This window comes from Nylanderia fulva, unplaced genomic scaffold (genome assembly GCF_048542155.1).
Source record: "Nylanderia fulva isolate GAGA-0341 unplaced genomic scaffold, ASM4854215v1 Scaffold22, whole genome shotgun sequence".
NCBI lineage: Eukaryota > Metazoa > Arthropoda > Insecta > Hymenoptera > Formicidae > Nylanderia > Nylanderia fulva.
This window is the reverse complement of record NW_028190285.1, coordinates 963,376-991,365: the sequence shown is the minus strand read 5'-3', so window position 1 is coordinate 991,365 and position 27,990 is coordinate 963,376. Positions and strand designations below refer to the sequence as shown.

At 28.5% G+C, this 27,990-nt stretch overlaps 4 protein-coding genes across 9 annotated transcripts; all 4 read right to left on the bottom strand.

The window, feature by feature from the left end:
* Nucleotides 1–3,739: 3,739 nt before the first annotated feature.
* SPG11 (spatacsin) lies at nucleotides 3,740–11,679 on the bottom strand. 6 transcript variants are annotated; one of them, XM_085482892.1, is made up of 23 exons: nucleotides 11,616–11,679; nucleotides 10,824–11,150; nucleotides 10,549–10,715; nucleotides 10,106–10,462; nucleotides 9,204–10,007; nucleotides 8,965–9,137; nucleotides 8,594–8,871; nucleotides 8,367–8,525; nucleotides 8,094–8,300; nucleotides 7,828–8,019; nucleotides 7,636–7,755; nucleotides 7,379–7,553; nucleotides 7,057–7,280; nucleotides 6,811–6,971; nucleotides 6,434–6,752; nucleotides 6,181–6,373; nucleotides 5,687–6,052; nucleotides 5,445–5,609; nucleotides 5,186–5,334; nucleotides 4,934–5,041; nucleotides 4,548–4,844; nucleotides 4,152–4,471; nucleotides 3,740–4,062 (listed from the first exon to the last, which is right to left on the bottom strand). In XM_085482892.1, the coding sequence occupies exons 2-23, from the start codon at nucleotides 11,103–11,105 to the stop codon at nucleotides 3,861–3,863; spliced, it is 5,418 nt and encodes a 1,805-aa protein (XP_085339018.1). In that variant the 5' UTR covers nucleotides 11,106–11,150; nucleotides 11,616–11,679; the 3' UTR covers nucleotides 3,740–3,860. The 6 variants fall into 6 exon arrangements, with proteins under 6 accessions (XP_085339018.1, XP_085339016.1, XP_085339017.1 ...); XM_085482890.1 differs by having other exon boundaries at nucleotides 11,605–11,668; XM_085482891.1 differs by having other exon boundaries at nucleotides 10,824–11,170; nucleotides 11,616–11,667.
* A 346-nt stretch (nucleotides 11,680–12,025) lies between these two features.
* LOC114932688 (odorant receptor 4-like) lies at nucleotides 12,026–15,208 on the bottom strand. The gene is made up of 6 exons (XM_029305012.2): nucleotides 14,543–15,208; nucleotides 13,538–13,974; nucleotides 12,790–12,889; nucleotides 12,585–12,695; nucleotides 12,292–12,447; nucleotides 12,026–12,089 (listed from the first exon to the last, which is right to left on the bottom strand). Exons 1-6 carry the CDS (start codon nucleotides 14,900–14,902, stop codon nucleotides 12,036–12,038), a joined length of 1,218 nt encoding a protein of 405 aa, XP_029160845.1. The 5' UTR covers nucleotides 14,903–15,208; the 3' UTR covers nucleotides 12,026–12,035.
* Nucleotides 15,209–18,454: 3,246 nt separating this feature from the next.
* LOC114932705 (odorant receptor 4-like) lies at nucleotides 18,455–22,669 on the bottom strand. The gene is made up of 6 exons (XM_029305032.2): nucleotides 22,047–22,669; nucleotides 21,049–21,491; nucleotides 19,261–19,360; nucleotides 19,076–19,186; nucleotides 18,839–18,994; nucleotides 18,455–18,570 (listed from the first exon to the last, which is right to left on the bottom strand). Exons 1-6 carry the CDS (start codon nucleotides 22,410–22,412, stop codon nucleotides 18,517–18,519), a joined length of 1,230 nt encoding a protein of 409 aa, XP_029160865.1. The 5' UTR covers nucleotides 22,413–22,669; the 3' UTR covers nucleotides 18,455–18,516.
* Nucleotides 22,670–24,793: 2,124 nt separating this feature from the next.
* On the bottom strand, nucleotides 24,794–27,642 carry LOC114932699 (odorant receptor 4-like). Its single transcript, XM_029305025.2, has 6 exons — nucleotides 27,267–27,642; nucleotides 26,416–26,852; nucleotides 25,682–25,781; nucleotides 25,496–25,606; nucleotides 25,258–25,413; nucleotides 24,794–24,977 (listed from the first exon to the last, which is right to left on the bottom strand). Exons 1-6 carry the CDS (start codon nucleotides 27,630–27,632, stop codon nucleotides 24,924–24,926), a joined length of 1,224 nt encoding a protein of 407 aa, XP_029160858.1. The 5' UTR covers nucleotides 27,633–27,642; the 3' UTR covers nucleotides 24,794–24,923.
* Between the last annotated feature and the right edge of the window lie 348 nt (nucleotides 27,643–27,990).

Here is a 27,990-nt window from a genome sequence, read left to right as displayed (position 1 = left end):
TTTTCAAATTGACACACGATCAAATTGATATAACTTTTGACATTTAATATAGTAAAAAGCGATATCTGGAAAATTTAATTAACTCTTTTATATTGTAAGATAATTATCGATCTTTGAATTTTGCAAGTTATGCACAGTACTATACTCGAAGAGAAATAAAGTTTATTCAACCAGCCGTATTATACTATCCTTTTGATCGGATTAATTACCAAAGCTTAGCAGATGAGGAAATTGCTCTAATTAGATTTTATTGATCTCGTATTTCCACGGTTATTGAACTGAAAATGTACCGAAAATAATAGAGTATAAAGAAGAATAATACGTCGACATATTATTATTATTATTATTTTTAATATTGATAGTGAAATATATATAGGGTATATTTTTTTAATTGATGTACGAACAAGAAGAAATAAACGAGCGAAGACAGGAAAGAAATATTGCAAAGGAGAGAAGTTTGCATGCACATAATTTCCGGTACACCAATGAATTATGCGATTATTACCACAAGCATATGTCGTTTCGCCGGGTTCGCACATTATCGACATCCTTTATTAGGGATCTTCCTCTGCCAAACTGCGACCTGGAGGTCGACGAATTGTAGACGACTTGTTTGCTCAGGCCGCCCGGTCTTCTTTCAATATACCACATGAAGCGGGTTGTAATCCCTCGATATATGGATCTCATTTGTAACTTGTGATCTTTGCCAAAATGCTTGGCATAAGTCAGAATTACGCCCCTTTTGTCCGAATGTCCGTCCGTAAACATCGAAAACAGAATCGTTCTAATATCTCTGTTCGTTCCAACGATACAAGTTTTGCGCGGCGATAATATAATCGGATTGATATGAAAAATTGCAGCGATGGAGATAATTCGATATTATCGGTGATTGAACTGACCGATTGTATCTGTTAATTATCCAGACAGATAATCGCGTGAAAATTTATTAGCGAATCGTAATGAATGCTCATTTCGATTGAATTATGCCATTTTTAATGCAACAGCGTATGAATTAATTTTAGCGTGATGCGCATTATTAAATCGTCTTCTAACAATGGCAAACTCATACGCGCCTATCGCATTTTATCGCAAAGCCTATGCATCGGTATTCACTGGTTGCATAATGAAATCGATATATTGGTTATTCACGTTCGTATAGCATGCTAAATTAAACTTCAATATCTGAGATATGGTGCGTCCGTCTTTTCTTCGCGATGATAATAACTGTGAAAGAATAGCTGGCTGCTAAAACTATCCTGACTGTTTTGCCAGGATAAAGTACGTTGGCGTAATTGTTATTGCAAAAGAGCTTCATTAATTACCTTGTAGCTGAAGGCACTCTGGTAATTGATGCTATTAACTTTATATTAGACTGTAATATCTAATTAATGCATCGATAAATGGATGGTCTTATGCCATATTAAGATGCGAATATTTCTATTCGCATTTAACGCTAAATAGTATTAAGTACGAATTTTCCAATAGTAATAATATTGAACAATTATGCATTTATCTCGCGGATTTGCACTTTATCTTCTTGAAATTTTTGATATGTAAAAAGTAGTAGTTTTTTTAATATTTTGTTATAAGATTACAACATATATGGAACGATCAAATAAAATTAGATATGCGGATTAATTAAATTTTCGTCTGTTTTTATCCGAAGAAGGACGCAATTAAAACGATGACAAAACTCGATAATTAATACTTGATTACACTCACAAACAAAGTACTATTTTTTTAATTTGTCATATAGTACCTTTCATAAAAATAAGCAGATATCGCGATTCGATTCGATATTATTCTATTTTTGTATACTGCATGCAAGGCCGATATGAAAAGATACATCGAGAAGCGTAATCTCGTCGTAAGCATTTCGCGTGACAGATACACGGCGCAGTTGCGCATTTTACGCACGTTGCGCGTGTGCGCGAAGGGCTACGCGACGGTTCATCTCTTGGTCTTTGGGGTCCCCTCGAAATCAATTATCACCCCATTCCCTCGAAATTACCGTTAATTCCAGCGCCTGTCGGATTATTGTACCCGCGCGCGAATTTCCAAAAAAGCGCAAAAGTTTTCGGGACCGGCATCGACATAAGCGGCTTAGGAGCGCGTGCCCGCGCGCCAGCTGGTCTAATCGATCTATCGAAAACCCATCTCCCCGGGTATCGCATACATAGACGTACGCATGAGAGACATTAATCCCATAAATACCGAAATTATATGTGCGGTGAGCTGCGCGTGAACGGGAAGATGTGGCTCATGTTAGACATTATATGCAAATTTTCCCGCGGAGAACATTTGCATTTTATATGTGTCGTAGATTGTGTTCGTGCGTTGAATCTCTAACAAGACACAAGTGCGATATTCCTAACGACTTATCTTTGTGATATAAGAACGAAGTTCTGGTTTAACGAGATTTACTTTTTCTTTACGAAAAGGAAGCGGTCCCAGATGATCATTTTGTTATAGTCGTAGGAGAAATCTGATATACATTTAATATTATAAAAAGATGACTCTCTATGTATATTAAATTATATATTAACTAAAACTCGACGATTCATATAAGACGAGAAGAAGTCATATAGTAAATGTACTTGGTAGGTGAATTTATCAGATATTTTTCTGTCATATGCGCATTCATTCATGTTTTCTATTCGCGATGCAGCAAATATAAGTAAATTTTATATCGAAGGAAACATCTTTTTGAATGCGCCTCTTCTGTCTTCAAAAGCATTGCACTCTCTGTTTGATGGTATAGAGATGGTAGAATGAAATAAAATTGCTTGGTTTTTTCTATTCGAAAAAAATTTATGTGTACCAAAATATAGACAGCAAATTTACACACGTATTTTATAAAAAGCACAATAACTTTTGCATAATAACTACTTAAGATTTATTTTACACTATCTTTTTCTGTGTACGCAAACATATAGTTTTTATCTTTAAAAATAGCCGACTCATTAAAATGTTAAACGTTAACAACAAAGCTTAGAAGCACATTACGAGTTTGCTAAAATCCAGATTCGTTAACAAAAAATAGCATATTTTAAAATGCTAAATCGAGTCATCCTCTTTACGGTGACTATATTAATCGCATATAGAATTATTTCTTAACAAATATTTTTTGTGCGTTCTTCTTTTATTTCATCTTTAAGATAATAAATATTTAATTAATATATATATGTATAATAAGCTTTTCTTATATAAAAAACCAAAGAATTATTTTTTTTATTTAATTTAAATTTTATAAAAAGGCTGTATATATTATAATATGCATATATATTTATACACATTTTAAACGTCTCTTACTAAGAACACTATGGTATTTGAGCAGATTTTATCTTTTATTGTAATTTCAATAGAAGCAGAAACGAAACTAGCGATAATAGATAAATTACCTTCAAAAAATAACAGATAGAATGTATGAAATAATAACTTTTAACGAGAGAAGGTAACAAAAAATTTATAGTTGCAACGAACCACATTACCAACGCTTACTCGTGAATTTTGTGTGAATCTACGTTTGCTACAGTTCCTAAATCAATAAACTAACCGACGTGCAGCAAGTTACCAATACATGGTATGATTTTATATATGCAATACGATTTAATATTATTTTTGAGTGAAAAATCGTATAATTTTATAATTATTTTATTTGATGACGAAATTTATTTGTTACAAAACTCGCATTAAATAATAGTATTAAATAAAAGCAGGACATATAATACAAGTGAGATAATATCAATATTATTTATTTTTTGATAAGTACAAATTTATATTGCTCGTAATAATAGAAAATCAGTTTGTATCATAATGTTTTTATTAATTGTATCGATTTTTGTTAGTAGCATATTACATCATGAAGAAGAATATCCTTTCTTCCAAATCGTATCTTTCAGGTATGAACCCACTAAAGGATTATTGAGCATTTCTTCCACTATATCCTTAAAGCCAAGCTGACTAGCTATCTTATATTTACATTTGACGTCTGATAATTCAGAGATCAGAGTTTTCATATTATCTATCATGGAATGGTTAATACTTTTTTCCAAACTGTATCTAAAAATAATAATGACAATATTTTTAAATTACGTATATACTTATATAGAAATGGTATTTTATATATATATGAATCTCATTAAACTCACCTACGTGCACAATCTTGTGCAATCGTAGACGTCAGAGTGTTTACCATCATGAATTCTTTGAGATATTTCGTCTCACCTTTGAGAATACAATGATGATAAATAAGATTAGCCCAATCTGCGTGATAATTATAAGCACGAGTAACAACAAGAGCTTGAGGAAAGCTTAAGATCTGAGACAGTATTTTATCCAACTCATCGTTTTTCAAATTGAATAAGCATACTGCTTGCTGATTTTGTGGTAACGTGTACAGTAGTCCGATTTGAAGAGCGACAAGTTGAGCTTGATTAGCACACTGGTTAGCGAGATTTAATTTCTTATCCTAAAAATAAAATATATTATTTTCTTATTCTAAAAAAATATATATGACATATATATATATATTTTTTTTTCTTTACCTGTAAATAATATTGAGTGGCATGAGTGAAATTAGTTACAGCCAGTTGTAACTGTTTTTGAATATTGGTATCTCGAGTAAATTTTATTTCTACTGGAATGGAACCAGTTACGCCTCTTCCGTACTCTTTTGATACCTCAGATATTAAGTTTATAATTATTTGTTTTGCTTCATTTTCCCACATGAGTGCGATTTCATAATATAAACGAAAATGAAGCGCTACTAAAGTAAACAATTCTTTATCATCTGGACATTGACGCTTCAGGAATTCTAATAGTGCCATTTTTAGACCCGGTACCTGTTTGATTAATAAAAAAATTTTTTTATGAATAAAAACAGAAATATGTGTTTACTTGCAATTTATCGCATGTAAATTCGTAAAAATACCTTATCCAAACCTTGTCCTAATAAAGATTCAAATTGATCATTTTCTTTTAAAATTTGAAATATATAATTCATTTCGGTAAATCGTCCAACACCAGTTATAAGACGTACCTAAAATAACAAAAATTGAAATTACGGGATTAATATAATTATATTAATTAATCGATTAATTCTGTAATTTTGAAAATAATGTCGTAAATACTATAATATTAGTTACATACTAATAACGTAAATACTATAATATTAATTACATACTAATAGTGCCCAATGCTTGAACATTTGTAACATATTCGCAAGGTTCTGACATTTTCGTAATACTGAAGCTATTCCTTCCACATTACAGGAAGCCGTGAAACAATCGTGCGATTTTATCAATAATTCTATTATTGTTTTTAATCCTGCAACTGCAATATAATACATATAAATATAATTAAAATGTATATTATTAAATATAATTAATATATATTATATTTTAAAAAGGATGAGATAATAATAGAAAAAATAAATGAATTACTGTTCTTTTTTTCATCATGAGTACTAATATATCTTCCCAGCAATGATTGCGCCGTCCTCAACAATTTCAAGCCCAATAACGAAGTATCGTTACATAGCTCCATTATTAAGTGAAAGTGTGAATGCATGGAATAGCCCCAAATAAAAATAGGATCTTCTTGCCCATCTTTTAAAATTGACAATTATTAATTTTAATATTGAAATAATGTTCTTTGAATGAAAAGTAATTTTTTTCCTAATTACCTTCTGTAACACGACTTATGTGCATTTTTATGTTTTCAGTTAGAAACATTGCCACATCTTCTGTCCTAATTTTATAAGATATTATTATTTCATTAGCAGTTTCAAATTTACTTTCAATATTACTTTCCATGATTTCCTGCAAAAATTTAATCGGATTGCTCAGCAGCAATAGGGATTGATATGTTTTCCCTAAACGTGCAGCAAGTTTATAACACGAAATAATTCTCTGACATATCTCATTTCCGTGTTTAAGAATTTCTGACAATTTTTCTAAAATTGAAATACATTCCATTTGAAGCTGGTGACTATTAGTGATCGTTGTATCGTTTATATTCCTAGTTTCTATAGCCGACGAAACTGTGTTTACTGTAAAAATAAAGTATGTCGATTTACAACACAATTCTTCGATATTTTATGCAAGAGTTAAAAAATATTTTTAGACAGTATAAAGTATAGAAATTGTTATTAGCGTTAAAGATAATAGTGATGCATACGGGATGATGATGAAGAATATCTTTGTAGAGTGCGATTACGCAAAATGCCAGATTTTTGTTGTTTGTTTTTTGGGGTTTGTTTTTGTTCTTTGTTATTTATTCCTTCCAAAAGATTCTTTTGCTCCGCAGTTAAGTTTGCTGGTGAAATTTCGTTTTCTGCTAAGCTTAAACACAGCATCAATATTTGCAAATCCTATAACATAAATATTTTTTAAATATCCTATAGTCAAAAATAAAAAAAGATGTTACTTACTTTATGATTATAATTAAACATCACGTTTATTCGTAAAGCAGTATCCAATTTGCCCAGATCAATTAGTTTATTTATTAAAATCTCTACAGAATTTTTTTCGGCTTCATCCAACAAAGTGCAAATTACTTGTAATCTATCTAAACCAGATAGTAACTCCGTTTTCAATTTATTAAAAATGCAGTCATTACAGTCAAAGTGTACATTTTCAGGCCCAGCTAAAATACATGATTTCCACATTGCCATTTCCAGAGTATCGATAGTTTGTTGTTCAATTTCGGTATTTTTCAAAGTCTCGTAAGCCAATTTTAAAACTTCATATCTAGAAATAAAATATTTGATTATTTATGCACTAAAATTAGCATGTCGTACATATTTACCTCTCTTTATGCGATATAACTTCCTTAGCATGTTCGACAAAGAATTCAACTGCTACTTGAGATGGAACATTATATTTGTTGAAATCTTGAGCACATTGCGTCCAGAAAGCAGAATTTATTTTGCCATCTACATTTATAGATTTTTTAAAAATATTCCGATACTGAAAATAATATCACAGATTTATTTAAAAAAAATGTGCAATATTATGTTAATCGATTTCTTTAAAAAACTGAAAAAAATATTACTTGTGCTAATATAATTTCATATGAATTTAATCCTGCGCGACATGCTAATTCTATGGCAACGCTATAATTTTCGATTGTCATTAAGTCATTAATGCATCTTTGAATCTCTGTGTCAAAATTATATACATTGTCGATCATAGTAACAGCTTTAAAATTTAATGTTATATCGGTTTTCTGTAGAATTTTTATTATATCCAATAATCGTTGAAAATCCGGTACTGCGACTGCAATATACAAATATGATAAGTTTTACAAGTTTTCGCAAATATATAATAATTATATGTATAATAGATTAATTAATACAAAAGTGTGTTTGTTTTACCTGGTAAATCTATAGAAAAATTACATTTTATTAGCGCTTCGAGAAATTTTATACGCAATGGCGTACTTTGAAAGCCATAACCGAGTGCTATAACAATGCATCGAGTTGTAACATCTGCAACCCAATACAAATTCTTCAAGTACGTGAAATGAGCACTATCCCAGTCCATAATTTTCTAAAAAATAATATTGTTTGAATCAACTTTAAATTACTTAATCAACTGTAAATTATTTCAATTGTTACAACTTTATACATACATTTGATTTAAGCAAGGAACATTGTGACTTAAACTCCATTAAATATTGTTGACTATCCTTAAATTCGCTGTAATTAATTGTTTGCATCAGAAATTCAAAGAATAGATTCAAAATATTATCCTGAAAGATAATAGTATCAATTACAATAAGGAATTTTTAATCACTATTATGTGTTACATTAATTGAACTTACGGTCATGAAAATTTTATAAGCTCGATTAACTGTATTAATATAACCACATTGAATCATTTTATTTAATAATTCTGATACTTTATCGGAAGGCCATATTTGTTGCTCTAGACAATCCGCGTAATCGAGAAGTATGTCTTTTCTTCTTGTTGATATTACCATCCAACAATAACAATATGCTGCTACTGAGGATGGCTATAAACGTAATATTTTTAATCTCAAAGAAAAACTAATAAAATTTATTATTATTAATAATTATGAAATAATACTTCGTAACATGTAGCCAAAATAGCTAATATAGGCATGAAGTTTGAACAAGCTGTATTAATTAATGCTCTGGGTGGGTCTTGACTTTGATGACAATTTAATATAATTAACCACAAATCATTATCTGAAGAAATTGGACTGAAAGTATGTTTTATATCGGCTACATCGGTGTCAGTTTCAGATATAGATAAACTGAATGTCGGAGATTCCTGAAAAATGATATATTGATTATATATATATTAAGAAAGTATAGAATTAACAAGTAATATTCTTACATTTTCTTTTACTCCAACTTTGCGTTGTTTTGATTGTCTTGCATCACGAGATTTCTGTTCGTTACACGGTTCAGATTTATTAAGTTTACTATTGTTTAGACACATTAGTAAATGCTCCTGTACACTCGTATTATTAAATAATTTGGCATTTTCCAGTACCTAGCAGGTGGACAATTAATTAGATTAATAGATTTTATTTTAATTATCATTATTGTCTTATAACGTACCTGATTTGTGGGATAAGCAAATATTTGACTGACTGCAACAAATTCGAACCATAAACCATGATTTGCCAAATATTTCAATAACATATCGGGTAGTACACAGTCGTGAACTTGTGCAAAACGGACAATAATATCCCATGTTTTTAATGCTTCAACAAACAGCTCATTATCACGCATCGAGATTTTGTCCAGTAAATGTTTTTGGAAGCTTTGTTCTAAATAAGATATCACAGACTTTAAATCAATTTGATTTTTATACACTACATTTTCCAATAAATTCCCTGTGGAATAAAATATATTTATAATGTTTTTATTAACAAATGTTATGTATGTACGCATCGCAATCGCCAAGTTAAAATTATTAAATATTTTACCTATAGAAATGTTTAGTTGTTCCTGCACATAGTTTGCCACAGTAACGTGTAATCGTAAATTGCTCGAATCAATCTTCAGCAATTCCATAAAAACAATACAACTGCATACGATATCAGATTTATCTAGATTTCTCAAAGCGAGAATGTGCGCGTGTAAGGCCGCTTTGCATTTTCTAAAATTACTTTATTTGTTTATACTGATAATAATGGAAGTAAATATTCTCATTGAAAATACAAACCTTTGAGAAGAGACATTTCCGAGTAATTTAGCTTGAGCGTATTCTAAATTATACGCAGCCATAACTGGCCTACCTTCTTTCAAATAATAATGATATGTCAGTATTTCTTTATGTCCATATTTTTTAACAAGATTTTCGTTCATGAAAGTAGGCATGGGTTCATTTTTCAAGCGCCATTTGAATAAGTGTTTTGCATTCAAATTTTGATAACCGTCTAATAATTCATACACTGTAATATCATCTTTCGTAATTTGATCTTCAATGATACATTGCATGTTTGGTATATGTGTGAGCACATTTTGAAGAACTTCTTGAGAAATAACATGTTCACCGATTTGTAAAGGAATTTTATTCGTAAATATATCTCTCATTAGTTTACTCTTCTCTGAGATGCTCACTTCATTACCTAAGGCGCTTCTCATTTGGTATAATCGTAAAAATATTAATGTCAAGCTTACTAAATAATTTGTTTTTAAATAGGCATTAAAATCGTCAGAGATATAATTAATCGATTCGATTATTCCATGTATTAATGCGTCTTCGTAATTATCTTTAGCGTTACACATATCAGTTAATACGTTAAATAATTGTGTAAGCTTTAAATTATCTTCGGTGTGACCTTCTTGCGAACAATGTGTAAGGCATAATTGTTGATCAACGTTTCGCAAAAATTCCGTTTTATCAATATTGCAAGAAGAGAGAGATAATATCGTATCAAGTTCTTTCAACGTGATACCACAGCCAAAGGAACGATTTAATATTAATTTTAAATCATTCTTTTCTTTTGTTACATATACACCATATCTAAAATAATATATAAATTTATTATAATAATGCTTCTCTATTAAATTATTAATTTTATCAGTACACATATATAGGTATATTAAACAGCTGTTAAATACCTGGATAAATGATCTTTAGTTAAACTTTTTACAAGACTACTAGCATTGGAAGAATCTACATGGTCAATCATATCTGATGTAATATTTAAATTTATAAATAATGATTTTAAATGATGGTCAATTTCATTTGAGTATTGTAAGATATCTGGATTAAATCTTCCATCAATCCATAGCCTTATTGCATTAATTTTATTACTAGATAATAAATAATCCCACAAAACAGTATTGGATACATTTTCCAAAATTTGTGGGTCATTCAAAGAGAAATATAATTCAGTGTATAAGGCTTCTTTAATATTCTCTGGTAGGTTTATTATATCATCTATGCATATAGAAGAACTTAATCCATTTTCAATTCTGAAATAAAAAATTTTATTAATTCTATTTTGTTTAATCATATCTATAGTAGACATTTTTGTAGTAATTTTTGTATAGAAACTTACTTGTGTTTTTCTTCATGCTGTATAACTGACTTAATTATGTTCCATGCCATGACATGTTCGTTCTTAAATCCACTAACATTTATCATGTATTCACATAAATAATTTCTTAAGGCCGAATCTTTGCTTTTTGTAGAAACAGCAAAAATATATTCCACTGAGTCCTTCCCCTGTAAAAAATAATTATAAATATAATATTCTTTACTCTATTTATATCATTTATGTTAATTACAAGAAAAAGATAAGAGATTTAAAAATATAATATGTGTGATACATACCATATTTTTTAGAATATGTGAAGCTCTGTAAACTTGTTTTTTGTTTAATAACTCACTGACCCAATTTTCTACTTCTTTATTGAAATATATACATGCTTGCTCTACAGAACAATGCCTTCTATATGCAAGACATTTATGTGCTAGTTTTATATGGGTTCCCTTAGCAGAAGCTTCTCTCACAAGTTCTCTGTCTCCCAGTGTACGCCAGCCAGACCATATAGCAGCTGCTTCTCCACTTAGACACTCCACAGGAATACCCCCAATAGACTTTTTCTCAGACATTTTGTAATATCAATGTATTTTCACATTGATTTATCTTAATAATATCTTGAAAATGAAAAGTTTACCTAATAAATATTAAAAGAAAATAAAATAGGAAATTACAGCACTTTCAAAAAATATATAACTAATGAAAAAAATTCGTTTAGCTAAAATTATATACAAAATTGTTAAATAATATTTAATTATTTCTTGTTACATTACAATAATACACATATTTATAATTCCACTTTTACGTTTATATTGCCACATATTTTAGATTCATATTTAGATTTTTTGTAGAAATATTTTTGTTATAAAAATTTATAGATTTTTATATTATGAACAAAATAAATATCAAATGAATATAAAGTAAAATAAGGTTAGGTAAAATGAAAACAACATGGCAAATTGTAATACAATGTTTGAGACATTATAATCACATTTTTATACAAGCCCTCACACACAAAAATTATTTATGCACGAATTATACGAGTTATACGTTTTTATGTGGGATATTCACATTTTAATCACATTTTATGGTTCTGGAAAGCACTGTGTCAGTGTCATTTCTGCGTGTTTCTCTGACTATTCTGACATCAACAATTTAACCAGCAGTTGATAAAAATCAGCTGATATACATAGTTATCTCATTACGTACATTCCTGAAATATTAGCCAACAGTAAAATATTAGTTAAATTGTTATTATGAATGTACTATTTTTTAATGGACAATTTCTTTCTTTAAATAATTATATTACTATAAAACTGTATACACAATAGAGTTATTTTAAAACAATTTTCCAAAAAAGAATTTTTTTTAATATAAAAATGTAAAAAAGGATTGTTATTTTATTAAAATACATTTGCTTACATGCTCTATGAAGATTCTACATTGTAAAGGAGATAATATATTATATCATTTATATAAAAGTCAGGGCATTTCAATAATAATCACATTACTAACGTTCGAAGGAAACTTAGATACGCCAGACTTGTTTTGAGTACCTAATAAAAAGTTATATTAATAAACATATTTTTCATCATAAAATTTTAGTTTATTTAACTGCAGTTTTTTATTAAAAGATGGTGTGCACAAAGAATAAAGTAAAAGCATTTCACATAATTTTGGGGTATTAATTTATTTTATTTGCAATTATATCGAGATGGGAATTAATTTTGCAGAAATATCATATACACAATTCCTTACATTTCCAAAAGTTGCCAGCGATAAATCTATCATTCTGCCAGCACTAATTTTTATGGGATGGTTTGACATAGCGATTACCAACACTAAACTACGAACTGGATTTGCCGGCAGTTGGTACCAATCGATCATAAAACACGTCGTACCGATCTGAGTACTCTGAAACATATACATCACGACCGCGGAAAAATATTTGATATATCTTGGTTCTTCAACCACACTTTTATTATAACTTCATAGTTACATGAAAATTGAAAAATTAAATATGTTACATAAAATCGAGAAGATAAATATACCTTCGCCATAAGTAGCTCGCCAATGTAACATAATATATACATATTGAAGCAGAATGAAACAAAGAGCAGAAAATAAGTTGTCAGTCCAACTGTATCACTATCTTGCCAATCCTATTAAATTATAAGTATCAAATATAGTAAGATTTTTCGCGCGTGTTAAGAGAAAATTATTTTTCTTTAAAATATATATATGTATATGGCGCACCACTATGCAATAATATTCGGGTAAACACATTGTGAATATAGAACTGGCAAATTCCAGTAAACATACTTCTTGTAGGATTTCTTCTACAGCAGCGCAGAATCTGAAATAGGTTGTTATTATTACGATCACGTGAATTTTCTAAGATTTTTTTCAATGTAGAATTATATATATACATATATATATATATATATATATATATATATATATATAAAATAATTATATATAATAAACAATTTTCAAGGATTAAATTTTGCGCACTTTTCTGCAATAATTTAAACCTGTTATAAATGTTTAATGAAAGTTATGAAATTTTTTGATATCATATTTTTATTGATATCTACTTGTGCAAAAATAAATTATACAGCAAAAATAAATGCATGAGGACATGTAATCTTGCATGTTCACAGTCTGCGCATAATCCATGAAACATACACCGCCCTCTATTCATTGGAGGTCTGTAGATACACTTGTTGCATTTGATCGCTTTTTAAAATTGCAATAAGTAATAAAAATGATTTGTATATATACATGTATGTTTGTATATATTATACATATATGTATATATGAAAAAGTCCTTACACACTAAAAAATTGCCTCATTTTAATTATTTTGAATGTTATTATAATTATCAAGAATTTTCTTGAAACATATTAGGAACTTTAAATAAATTTAATAAAAATCTGAAATGTAATTAAATTAAATTCTGAAAATAGTATATGGTAATTTCATAGAGCGGAATATATGTTACCTCAATATTCGAACATGACCATTCACGATGACAGCGATTCGTTGATTAACGTTTAATGATTGTCCAAAGTTTTTGCCGCGCGAAAGATCCTCAAGTCGAGATGCAATGACATCAATTTGGCCACATGCATGAGTAGCGAATATCGCAGCTAATCCACACGAGCCAGCCGTGACCGTATACATAGTGTATCCACAAATACAATGAGCCAGATATACTATTTCGTATATCGGGCTGATCTGGGTCTGATAAAATTCACTATAAGTTGGATACACGAGCGGTCTGATGGTTTCGTTGCCGACTTTATGTACGGTGCAAAATGGCAAAATCGTATGATAAATAAAGCCAGCGATGTACATGCAAGTCGTGCTGATTATAGACAGCCTACGACCAGTGGCAGCATACTTCATCATCAATTTGCGATCGGAGTTGAATTTGACCTGTCACAGTATTGTCAGTAATCCTATTTGCCAGGAGAATTAATGACAGTAATCACTATTTATCGCAAATTATGAGATGACTAGAAAACACGAGATTATACGAGATTCGCTTTAATGCATCAGATTGATAAATATAGAAAAATATATAATTTTTGAAATTTAAACTTTGTTTCGTTGTATAAAAAATGCGAATTTATATATTTAGCTATTGTAACAATCTCGTGTTACAATATTGAAATCATGTTTTTTATATCTTCTATAATATTCTTAATATTTTTAACAAAAGAGAAAAAAATTACAATTACTATTAACATTAGCTAAATTAAATGTAGAGATACAATGACAAAATATAAAATAGATACCTAATGAGATAATTGACTGATGTTTATGCAGAAATTGAAAAATATACTCGAGAAATATAATTACTTCAAGATTGATTCAGATGATTTAAAGCGAAGCTCGTTTTTTACACTGTCAAGAGGAAAAAATCAGTCATCATATTTTAACATTTTGTGATAAGTTCTCTTCATCGATTTTTTGCCACATTTTATGTATTGACAACACCGACCTGCCACCAATCACTTTTCACGTGCTCGATACAGCGTAATATTTTAGGCCGACGTATCGCGAGAACGCAGTACTTCATCATTGCGGTGAGACAGAAGCCCAGTAGTCCAGAGAGCTTCAATCTTATGTTAAGATCCTTTTCGTCATAAATGATGTGTAGGATGCACGGCACTATCGCGAAGCTTAACGCAAAATTACATACAACGAGTGCGATTTTGGATACATGTCCGATTCCGCGGAATGTGACTGGCCAGATGCCGATCGAGCCGAGAGTCCAACTGCTCGGCTTGAACACATATTTTATGTCTTGCTGAAAATTAACGTTCGGCGACGTCGCCTGCTCGTCATGTGCATTCCTCATGTTCACGCCGACAGGTTCCGTTTAAGACTGCACGAGCAAGGCCAGCACGGAGCATTGATTGCAAGGTCACCGGACATGCGCTTGCGCTCATGTCGCAGACATCCTTTCATCTTCTGTCAGTTTAACAGATGATGTGCGTTTGATTACCCATGAAGTGATCGTGCAGAATGTACTTTACATCTTGGTGGTTTTAACTTTCGGTATTTTTACACTTTCGTTCTTTCGTTAAAATTTATTTGATTTGTTTATTCTATTTCTATCTCTATTTTTCGACAAATCAAATAATTTCACACAAAATTTTGATAAAATTATAAAAATTGTAAATTAATTTTTTTAATGTTATGTAAATGTCAAAATTAAATTAGATTTCTTAACATGTGTTATATAGAAAATAATAAGAATATAAAAGTTGAATTTTTCTTCTTTCTTGATAAATGATTTTGTAGTTTACGATAATGATTAACGATAATTAATAATAGTGGAATAAAGTAAATATCTTTGTGCATGGATCACATTGGTGTAATATTCTTCTACGTAATATGAAAATATATGCTACAGAATTTATGTTTAATTATAAAGTTTGAACACAACTTTTTAATGATTTGATTGTCGTGGCAGAAGACTATATAGAAGAATATATGGTACATATATATTCAACTGAATTTTCTAAAGTAAAACTAGGTCAAATTAAAAATAATTTTTCTATATATTTGTAATTTTAATGATTGTTTATATTATTAACAGTTATACTACTAATATTCTTAAATTGATATAGCAATCGGAGATATAGCGTTTTAGTTTTTAGTACTTTAAAAATTGTATTGAAATAATATAATTTTCAATTTTTTTCTGTTATAATTTTATTTTGAAAATTATATTTTTCGATTTTGATATAAACGTACTATAAAATATAACTTTTTGGAATATTAATTATTTTTTTTTATAAAATCATTGTTTTATTTAAAGCTTAAAGATGTAAAGATGTGATTTGTAAATTTAAAAGTTGAATTCTGAAGCACATATAATTTCTTACATTTCCAAATATTATCAGCGATAAATTTACTGTTTTGCTGGCATTGATTGATCATTATAAGACTGTTCTTATTTAATATTTGATATCAATTAATGTAGCATTGATCCAATTTGACTGTTCTGTAACATGAATCGCACACGACTATTTAACACACAGTCGATATTGTGTTATACGATCAAAAAATTGAACAGTATTTTTTTTAATGAAAATTATTTCACTGATATAACATAATATCACCGATATATATTGTTGAAGCAAAATGAAAGAAAGATAGAATTTATGTTTAATTATAAAATTTTTTAATGATTTGATTGTCGTGGCACAAGACCATATAGAAGAATATAAGACTAAATATTTAACTGAATTTTCTAATTAGAACATGTACAAAACAATAAAAGCCGTGTTAAATATAAATGGCATAATGATATGTTATTCTGGTCCATGCCATAAAATTTTTCTGTAATTTACTAATACTCTGACTTCTGTTTACCGAGTATACATATATTAAAAGAGATACATTTTCTCAAAATATTATCTTTTTCAAACCAATTCACACGTGTCCCGAGAACAATAACTTTATTGCACTAGCTAAGAAAATTCAGTTGGTGTGTATAAATATATATCTAACATCATGACAGACTAATATACAGCGCATGTGCTTATAGTCTGCGCATCGTCTGATACGCATCAGTACCGCCTACTTCGTAATAAGCCATCTGTTACACTTGTTCTAATATCACATTACTTTATTGTTAGTATAAAATGAAAAGATAATATTCAAGTATTTATATGAATGAAATTATGTAGCAGTTAATTTTTTCAATATAGTGATAAATTATGAATAATTAGTTCTTTACTAAATAAATAATCATTAAGTTAACGCTATAAAACAATTATTAATTTAGTAATTTGTGATTGTTTTTTTTAAATATAATATATAAATAAATTATAAATAATCTGACAAATTTTTGAAAAAATCTGAAATTTTTAATTTAAGTGTTTGTCTTATCTATAACAGTACTAAATATATTTAGAAATCATAAAGTTATTTAATTGCTATCATGTTTATACAATTGTGAACACTATAAAAAGAATTATTTTAATACTAAATTAAATATTTAAAAAAATTTCTTTAAATTTATAATTATTAAAATTTTTTTACTGTATTTTTAATTTTTTAAATCAGTAAATTATTATATAGAGAGATAAGTTATTATATTAAAATGTTACCGAGTAATAACTCGAACATGGCATTTCACGGTGCTAGCGATTCGTCGATGAATATGTGGGCTTTGCTTAAAATTTTTTCCATTTACAAGATTTTTTAATCGCGATAAAATTACTTGAATCTGGCTGCATGAGTGACGAACGCGATCAACCCGCTTACACCAGCTATTATCGAGTATAAGTATGGTAAATTTGCACATGCAATGAAGTATATTGTATGCATATATATATATAGGTACGATTGTGTATATTGCTATACTGTACTAATTTGGAATTGGCGAAATTGATTGTTGATTTTGAATTTAGAATAGAACGGCAAAATCAAGTAAGAAATAAAAGCAGAAATCTCTATAATTGATGTGGCGATTATCGATAGATTATGACTTGCTGATGCATACTTCAGCATCTGTTTTTGATCAGATATTGAACATTTCCTGTTATAATATTACCGCTCTTTTTATTTAGCGACAAATAAGAAATCACAATGTATCAAGTTATTGATCTTTTTCAATTATTTTTCTCTTTTTAAATTAAAATTTTAGTTTACTAGACAACACAAGCGCAAGCTTTGCGCGCTCTATTGATTCTATTTGTTTTGATTTAATATTATTTTGAACAATTGTCAAACTATTAATCTTCGCGATGACAGCTACTCAATGCTACGAATATAACAATCGAGACGGTCAATTAGCATCGTGCATGGAAAAACGATAATAAACTTTGAGAGATGCGATAATTGACATGTCTTTTTTAGAAATGGAGAATGAAAGAAATGGAAAATGGAGAAAGAGAAAAAAATTTGATTTTTTTTTCAACAAATTTGATTTTTATTTAATGTTACTTTAAATATAGGTATTATTATATTATGGAAAATTGCACAAAATATAGTTTTACTTTAATAATTATACAAATAGGACAATATTTCTATTATTTCACATAATTTACCTGAATTTATTAATTGTTTAAAAAATCATGAAAATAAATCTGTTTATTTATAAAATAATTTCTTAAATTACAAAATCTTAAATTACAAGATTAAATTACTTGTTTGCATTTTTTAAAAATAAAATAAAAGAAGAGACGATTGAATTTGTTTATTTGCTAAATTGTTCAATGAGAATAATTGTCATTAGGAAAAGAAATAAAGTAATGAAATGTAAAAATAAAATAAAATATGTTATTATTGATAATATTATTTATGTACCAATATATCATCTACATAATACTAAAGAAAGGCTTTTTATATTAATAAATTTTATATTAAACTTTGAAAATTTTTCAAAGATATCCTTTCCATGTCGTGAATAAGTAAGTCACAATTCAAAATACTTTGTGTCATAATTTTAATCACATATTACACTGCTAATGTCCTTAGAAAGCTCAGATATGCTAGACTGGTTTTTAATACCTGAACAAATTATAGTAAAATAATTTCTTCACCTATATATTTCTTTTTTGCGAATTTATTTAAATATTAAAGTTTCTAAATGAGACAGAATAAAATTTACTAGTACATATATTATGCAAAGATACATAATAATTTTTGTTTCTATTAAATAATTCTGTTATTTAAATAATTTCTTATATATTATTTTTTATAATATTTTATTATTTTAAATTTGAAGATGTATATAGATTTTAAACTAAAATCATAAATATTATTGAAAGTGACTTACAGTTCCAAAAGTTGCTAATGATAGATCTACCATTCCACCAGCACTGAATTTTATGGGATGACTGGCTATGGCTATCATTAATATAAGACTACGAGCTGAGTTTGGTGTTAATTCATACCAATTTATCATATAACATATTGATCCAATTTCACTACTCTGCAGACAAGTCAGTCACAAATATTTATTCAACATGCAACTGAAATTAAGCATTGCATAATTAAAAAAAAGAAGACGTACCTTCTCCATGAGAAGTTCACCGATGTAGCACAATATATATACATTAAAACAAAATGAAACAAGGAGCAAAATATAAGTCATTAGACCAAATTTTTCATCTGCTTGCCAATCCTGTTAAATTAGATAGTAAATGTATAATTATCTTTCAATAGTAACTTTTTTTTAAATGGCTCATATTAGCGCACCAGTATACAGTAGTATTCGAGTAGACATATCGTGCATACAGAACTACTGAATTCCACTAAACACACTTCTTGTAAAATTTCCTCTACAGTGGCCGCAAACCTGGAATAAGTTAGTCACTCTGCTTTGCACGGAAAAACTTGGAGATATTCGAATGCATTATTTCCATTCGTTCTTAATTTAATATTTAATATACTATTTGGCTACATATTATATATAAATAGTATATGTCTATAAATGGATTATACATATAATAGCGTATGCTTAGTATCTGACACGAAGCAGCGCCGTCTATAGAACGTGTATTCGCTACTCGTTAAGACCACCTGTTGCATTTGTCCTATTATTATATCCGTGTCCAATAAAATGAATAAAAATTAACTAAACAATATCATAAAGAATATGCAACAATTATTATACAACAATCTTTTTTGTTGTGAGATTAAATTTAGAATAGTTAAATTACATTTTTTTGCTAAATTTTAATAATATAGTATTTATTGAGTGATAAAAAAAATTTCCTTATCCGAGAGCAAAACAGAATAATTTGTCATTAAAAATATCATATAAGATACATTTTTCATTACTTATAATTTAACCAAATTATTAAATTTCTTAACTTCAGTTTTTAATTTTCTATTTGAATTATTTTACATATGTTAATAAATTATTAGTTAAAATTATTTTTACGCTGAAGTAATGTAATGTTTAATGAAATTATTATTACAGTGTTCATTTGATAAGGACCTAAACCAAAGGTCGAAACGTTATGAGGAAGATTTAATAAATTAACATTTTTTGCCCAGTTTGGTCGTCTAACAAATTTTTTTTTTTAAAGAGTTTTATCCTTGTGATTATATTTACTCGCGCTTTACGAAATATTCTTCTTTTCTTATTATATTGATATATTTATTTAAAATTATTTATTTAAAATAATTTATTAACATATATTTATCAAACAAAATTAAACAATCATATATAGTAGGCCAACTAAACGAGCAAATAAATAAGATGTAAAAATTTTTTTATTAATAGTTAAATCATTAAATTAACATTCCGTTACAGAATCGATATAAATTGTAAACGTTTCGACTGCACTACAGTCTTTATCAATACATAAAAATTAAATATTAAAATATAAAGTTAGATGTTAAAAATACAAAGTTAGTTAAATATTAAAATATAAAATTGAAACGATTCTTCGCTGTTGACCAATAGATATGCAAGGCGATTGGTCTGAGATGCCAAGTTATGCGACATTTGAGCATGATTATCGTTTTAACAAGTCCTTTTCCCCGATATTTCAAGTGTGTGTTGCGAAGTCTGAATACCAAATGTTGGACATTTGGTATTCAGACTTCGCAACACACACTTGAAATATCGGGGAAAAGGACTTGTTAAAACGATAATCATGCTCAAATGTCGCATAACTTGGCATCTCAGACCAATCGCCTTGCATATCTATTGGTCAACAGCGAAGAATCGTTTCAATTTTATATTTTAATATTTAACTAACTTTGTATTTTTAACATCTAACTTTATATTTTAATATTTAATTTTTATGTATTGATAAAGACTGTAGTGCAGTCGAAACGTTTACAATTTATATCGATTCTGTAACGGAATGTTAATTTAATGATTTAACTATTAATAAAAAAATTTTTACATCTTATTTATTTGCTCGTTTAGTTGGCCTACTATATATGATTGTTTAATTTTGTTTAATTTATACGAGCCTTTCATTAATTAACATATATTTATATTAATTATTATTCAAAAATATTACCTACCTTATTATTTGAACATGATTTTTTACGATAGCAGCAATTTGTTGATGAACATTTGGACCTTTCTTGAATTTTTCACCGTCTATAAGATTTTCTAATCTTGATATAACTATTTGGATTTGTCCACATGCATGAGCAGTAAATAGAGCGGCCAGTGCGCATGTACCAGCTGTCACCGAATATATGATATATCCGCAAATGCAGTGAACTGCATATGTAATTTCATATAGTGGGCTAATTTGGGACTGACGAAATTTACTGTAAATCGGATACACTAACGGTCTGGCGGTTTTATTATTGATTATGTGCTCGCCGGAAAAGAATGGAACGAGAATCGTGTGATAAGTCATGCCAGCAATGTACATGAAAGATATGCCGATTGTCGTTAAATTCCGACCAGAGGCAGCATATTTCAGCATTATTTGACGATCACTTACAAATGTCACCTGTCACAATATTGTCACCACTTTTATTTATTAATAAACAAAATTATTATTAATTTCGCAAATTTTAGCGATTGCTTTTCCCTTTTTTTGGCTACATACATTACTTTCCATTTACATCAAAACTCAGATAAATCTCACCTTAGTCTTTTTTTAACATGAATGTTGAAGAAAAACAGAAGTGACATTTATCTGAATTTTGATGCAAATAGAAAGCAACTATAATAAACAGAGAAAAGGTCTTCAATTTTTCGACCGCACATATAATTGTTACTGTTCACTATTATCATTTAAATATTAACAATTACTATAATGCTATAATATATTACAAGATATAAATATGTCATTTTAAACAACAGTAGGATATGAATATACATATGTATACATATATGTATATGCAACAATATACTACTTATAACAGTAATTAGTTCGTAAGAATCCAACTATTTAAAATTATATTATTCTTGTATTTTTTATTACTAAAAATTTTTTAATATTTTATATTAAATTCCACACATAAATACAATATATTTTGTCAATTACAGCCCTAACACTGACCTGCCACCAATCATTCTTGATATATTCGATGCAGCGCAGTATCCTAGGGCGTCGTATCGTGAGAATGTAGTACTTCGTTATGGTAGTAAAACTATATGCCAGTACGCCGAATAGTTTAAGTTTCATAATGGTATCTTCGTCGTCATAAAGGATATGCAGAACGCAGGGCATTATCGAGAAGATTATTACGAAATTACAGACCGCGAACGTAATTTTAAATGTATGTTGCCCGATTCCCCGGATTGTTACTGGCCAGAGACCCAGCGAGCCCAGAATCCATTTATTTATTTTGAAAATGTATCGAATATCTTGCTGAAAGCTAAAGTTGTGCGATACTGCAGATTTATCGCGATATGCACTCGGCATGATGTTCACAATTACAAGTTTCGTTTAAGACTACACAAAGCGGTTGCGTGGACATCGATCGCAAGGTCGTGCGCTTGCGTCGCAGACACGCCGCGTCCTTTCATCTCCTGTCATTCTGACAGATATGCGTTTGATGACCCAAGTGATCGTGCAGAATGTACTTTACATCTTGGTGGTTTTAACTTTTGGTATTTTTACACTTTCGTTCTTCCGTTAAAATTTATTTGAATTGTTTATTCTATTTCTATCTCTATTTTTCGACAAATCAAATAATTTCACACAATATTTTGGTAAAATTATAAAAATTGTAAATTAATTTTTTTAATGCTATATAAATGTCAAAATTAAATTATATATTTTAACGTATTATATAGAAAATAATAAGAATATAAAAGTTGATTTTTTTCTTTTTGATAAATGGTTTTGTAGTTTACGATAATGAATAACGATAAAAGTGGAATAAAGTAAATATCTTTGTGCATGGACTACATTGGTGTAATATTTTTTTACGTAATATGATGTTATATGCTACATTATGCCGACAAAATTTATGTTTAATTATAAACTTTGAACATAACTTTTTAATGATTTGATTGTCGTGGCAAAAGGCTATATAGAATAATATATGATTATATATATTTAATTGACTACAGTATTGATTTCTACAGTAAAACTAGGTTAAATTAAAAATAATTATTCTATATATTAGTAATTTTGATGTATGTTTAAATTATTAACATCTACAAGATTTTTTAATCGCGATATAATTACTTGAATCTGGCTGCATGAGTGACAAACACGATCAACACACATGCACCAACTATTTTCGAATATAAGTATGGTATATTCGCACATGCAGTAAGCTATATATACAATTGTGTATATTGCTATACTGTATATTCTAATTTGGAATTGGTGAAATTTGTTATGAACCAGAAATACATGCTGTCTGACAGTTTGATTGTTAATTTTGAATTTAGAACAGAACGGGAAAATTAAGTAATAAATAAAAGCAGAAATGGATGTAACTGATGTGGCGATTATCGATTATGATTGGCAGCTGCATACTTCAGCATCTGTTTGTGGTCAGATATTGAACATTTTCTGTTATAATATTAACGCTTGTTTTTATTTAGCGACAAATAACAAATCGCTATTTATCAAGTTATTGATTTTTTAATTGTTTTTTTTCCCCGTATAAAAAAAGTATGTTAAGTCGATTCTCGAATGTATGGCGGTGCACTCGAATGTATTAAAGGCCTTTCGAAAGTCTTGAAGTGTATTGGTACTTTTTTTCCGCGATACCGATTGATTCTGTCGTTGCGCTTATTTCGTGCATAGCTGTCAATGCATATTTTGACAGTTATATATACCAAGAGCTTAGTCTATTGAAAGCTATGTATATTAAAAGATTTAGTATACATTGAATTGTTAAAATGGGATGAATTTAATAATATTTAATATAATAATAAAATTTAATGAATTTAATTAGTTTTGAACATTAAAAGCGATAATTAATTTGTCCGAAATTTTAAGGTCTAGGTTATATAGAGTAATATTAGGTCTGGACACGTGATTTTTAAATATTTTTTATTATTAACTAAGCACTTAATAGTGTACGTATTCCCATATTTCAAAGCCCGCTTTATCTTAATTAGTTACAGTCACTAGAACGATATTTAATTTTTTCCAAATTTTGGGTCCCAATATACATCATTATGTCAAGTATTGACACGTGATTATTCAACAGATTTAAATATTACACTAGAGATTATTTAATAGACGTAGTTCGATTTTTTGCAGCCCGTTCTTCCATTTTTTAATTAATTTTAATCATTTAAAGGGAAAATTAATTTCTTCGAAATTTTGAGGTCTCGGTATACAGTATTGTTAGGTCAGGATACATGATTTTTAAATATTTTATATTATTGAACTAAGGATCATTTTATAGACGTATTTCCATATTTTGAAACCCGCTCTTTAATTTTTTTATTTGTTTTAGTCATTTAAAGCGATAATTAATTAAAAATTTTATAATTTTTTTAACAGATTCGATTTTTATTTAATGTTATTTTAAATATAGTTATTATTGCATTATAGAAAAGTGCACAAAATATGGTTTTACTTTAAAATTACATATGTAAATAGGGCAATATTTCTACTTTCGTGCAATTTATCTGAATTTAATTGTTTTTGAAAGAAGTAAAGTAAATCTGTTTACTTATAAAATTTTTTAAATTAGAAAATAGCAAGTTTAAATTGCTTGTTTGCATTTTACATATAAAAAAAAGATTGAAGACGATTGAAATTGTTTATTTGATGAATCGTTGAATAATAATTTTTATTACTTGGGAAAGAAATAAAGTAAAGGGATGCAAACATCAAATAATAACGTATATTATTATATATAATATTATTTATATATATATACCAAGATATTTTCTACATGTTGTGAATAAGTAAGTCATATTAACATCAAAATAATCTCTTTATCATAAGTTTAATCACATTTTACATTACTAATGTCCGTAGGAAGCTCAGATATGCTATACTGGTTTTTAATACCTGAACAAATTATACTAAAATAATAATAATAATGTTTTCAACTACTTATCTTTTGCAATTTTTTTTAAGTATTAAAGTTACTAAATGAGAAAGAATGAAATTTACTGGTACATTATTATGCAAAAGTACATAATAATCTTTGTTTCTATATTAAATAATTCTGTTATTTAAACAATTTTTTAAATAATATTTTTTATAACATTATTATTTTATTATTTTAAATTTGAAGACGTATATAGATTTTGAACTAAAATCATAAATATTATTTAATGTGGCTTACATTTCCGAAAGTTGATAATGATAGATCTACCATTCCACCAGCACTGAATTTTATGGGATGGCTGGCCATGGCTATCATTAATATAAGACTACGAGCTGAGTTTGGTGATAATTCATACCAATTTATCATATAACATATTGATCCAATTTGACTGCTCTGCAAACAAAAGTCAATCACACACATTTATTCAACATGCAATTAAAATTAAGCATTGCATAATTAAAAAAAGAAGACGCACTTTTTCCATGAGAAGCTCACCGATATAGCACAATATATATACATTAAAACAAAATGAAACAAAGAGCAAAGAATAAGTTGCTAGACCAATTCTATCATCTGCTTGCCAATCCTGTCAAATTAGGTAATAAATGTAATTAGTAACTTTCAATAGTAACTTTTTTTTGAATGATTTATATTAACGCACCAGTATACAGTAGTATTCGAGTAGACATATTGTGCATACAGAACTACTGAATTCCACTAAACATACTTCTTGTAAAACGTTTTCTACAATAGCCGCAAACCTGGAATAAGTTAGTACTCTACTTTGCGCGGAGAAACTTGGAGTTTGAATGCATTATTTTCTATCCATTATTCTTTAATATTTAATATAACAATTTGGCTACAGATTACATATAAATAGTATATTTCTAAATGGATTATATAATAGCATATGCTTAGTATATAGAAACGAAACAGAACCATCTACAGATAGAACATGACTGCTCGTTAAAACCACCTGTTGCATTTGCCTTTATATTATATCCGTATACAATAAAATGAATAAAAATTAACTGGATTATATTATAGAGAATATGCAACAATTATTATATAACAAACCTTTTTTGTTGTGAGAGTAAATTAAGAATAGTTCAATCATATTTTTTTGCTAAATTTTAATTATATAGTATTTATTGAGTGATAAAGAAAATTTCTCTATCCGAGAACAAAACAGAATAACTTGCCATTAAATATTGTATAAGATACATTTTTTATTATTTATAATTTAATCAAATTATTATATATATAAATTTCTTAGCTTTAATTTTTAATTTTCTACTTGAATTATTTTACATATGTTAATAAATTATTAGTTTAAGTTATTTATAAAATAATTATTAACATATAATTATATTAATTATTATTTTAAAATATTACCTTACTACTCGAACATGATTTTTCACGATGGCAGCAATTCGTTGATGAACATTCGGGCCTTGTTTGAATTTTTCACTGTCTAAAAGTCTTTCTAATCTCGATATAAGTATTTGAATTTGTCCACATGCGTGAGTAGCAAATAAGGCAGCCAGTCCGCATGCACCAGCTGTCACTGAATATATGGTGTACCCGCACATACAATGAGCTACATACACAAGTTCGTATATCGGGCTAATTTGAGACTGATGAAATTTACTATAAATTGGATACACGAGTGGTCTGATGGTTTGATTATTAAATTTATGCTCGGTACAGAATGGCAGAATCATGTGATAAATGATGCCAGCAGTGTACATGAAAGATACGCTGATTATCGTTAAATTGCGACCAGTGGCAGCATATTTCAGCATCATATTACGATCACTTTTAAATGTCACCTGTCACAGTATTGTCAACACTTTTATTTATCAATAGAAAAAAAATTATTATTAATTTCGCAATTTTTTGACCGCGCATTTAATTGTTACTGTTCACTATTATTATTTAAATAGAACAATTACTATAATATTATAAAATATATTACACGAAATAAATATGTCATTTTAAACAACAATAAGATATAAATTTATATATACACATATATGTACATGTACTACTTACAACAGTTATTAGTTGAACTATTTCGAGAATCGAACTATTTAAAATTATTTTATAAAAAAAGAAGAATAATTTGTTAAAATTATTCTATTCTTGAATTTTTTAATTAAAATTTTATTTAAATTTTTCAATACTTTATAATGAATTCCGCACATAATTGCAATATATTTTGTCAATTTACGTATAACACCGACCTGCCACCAATCGTTCTTCACATATTCGATGCAGCGCAGTATCTTAGGGCGTCGTATCGTGAGAATGCAGTACTTCGTCATGGCAGTAAAACAAAATGCCAATAAACCGAATAGTTTAAGTCTCATAGTGATATCTTTTTCGTCATAAACGATATGCAGAGCGCAGGGCACTATCGCAAAGGCTAATGCGAGATTACAGAGCGCGATTGCAATTTTAGATGTATGTCGTCCGATTCCCCGGATTGCTACTGGCCAGATACCCAGCGAACCCAGGATCCAATTATTTATTTTGAAAATGTATCGAATATCTTGTTGATAGTTAAAGTTGTGCGATACTGCAGATTCATCGCGATATGCACTTGGCATGGTGTTCACAATGACAAGTTTCGTTTAAGACTGGACAAGGTGGGCGCATCGACATTGATTGCAAAGTTGTGCGCTTGCGCTTGCGTTGCAAGCACCCTTTTGTCTGTCTACCGATTGTCTGACAATGACATATTGCGTGCATGCTTTTAAGCGGGAAGCAGTCACGCACAGTATATTTTATTCCGATGATTCTAAATTTGGACATTTGTCATTCCATTTTAGTTTATACGATATTAATTGTTCATGCATTTAAAAAATGTGATAGTAAATTTAAAAAACATTTTGATAAAATTTGGAAAAATGTTTGTGGTTTTTGTCTAATTAGAAAATGTGTCAAAGTTAAAAAAATTATGCAAGT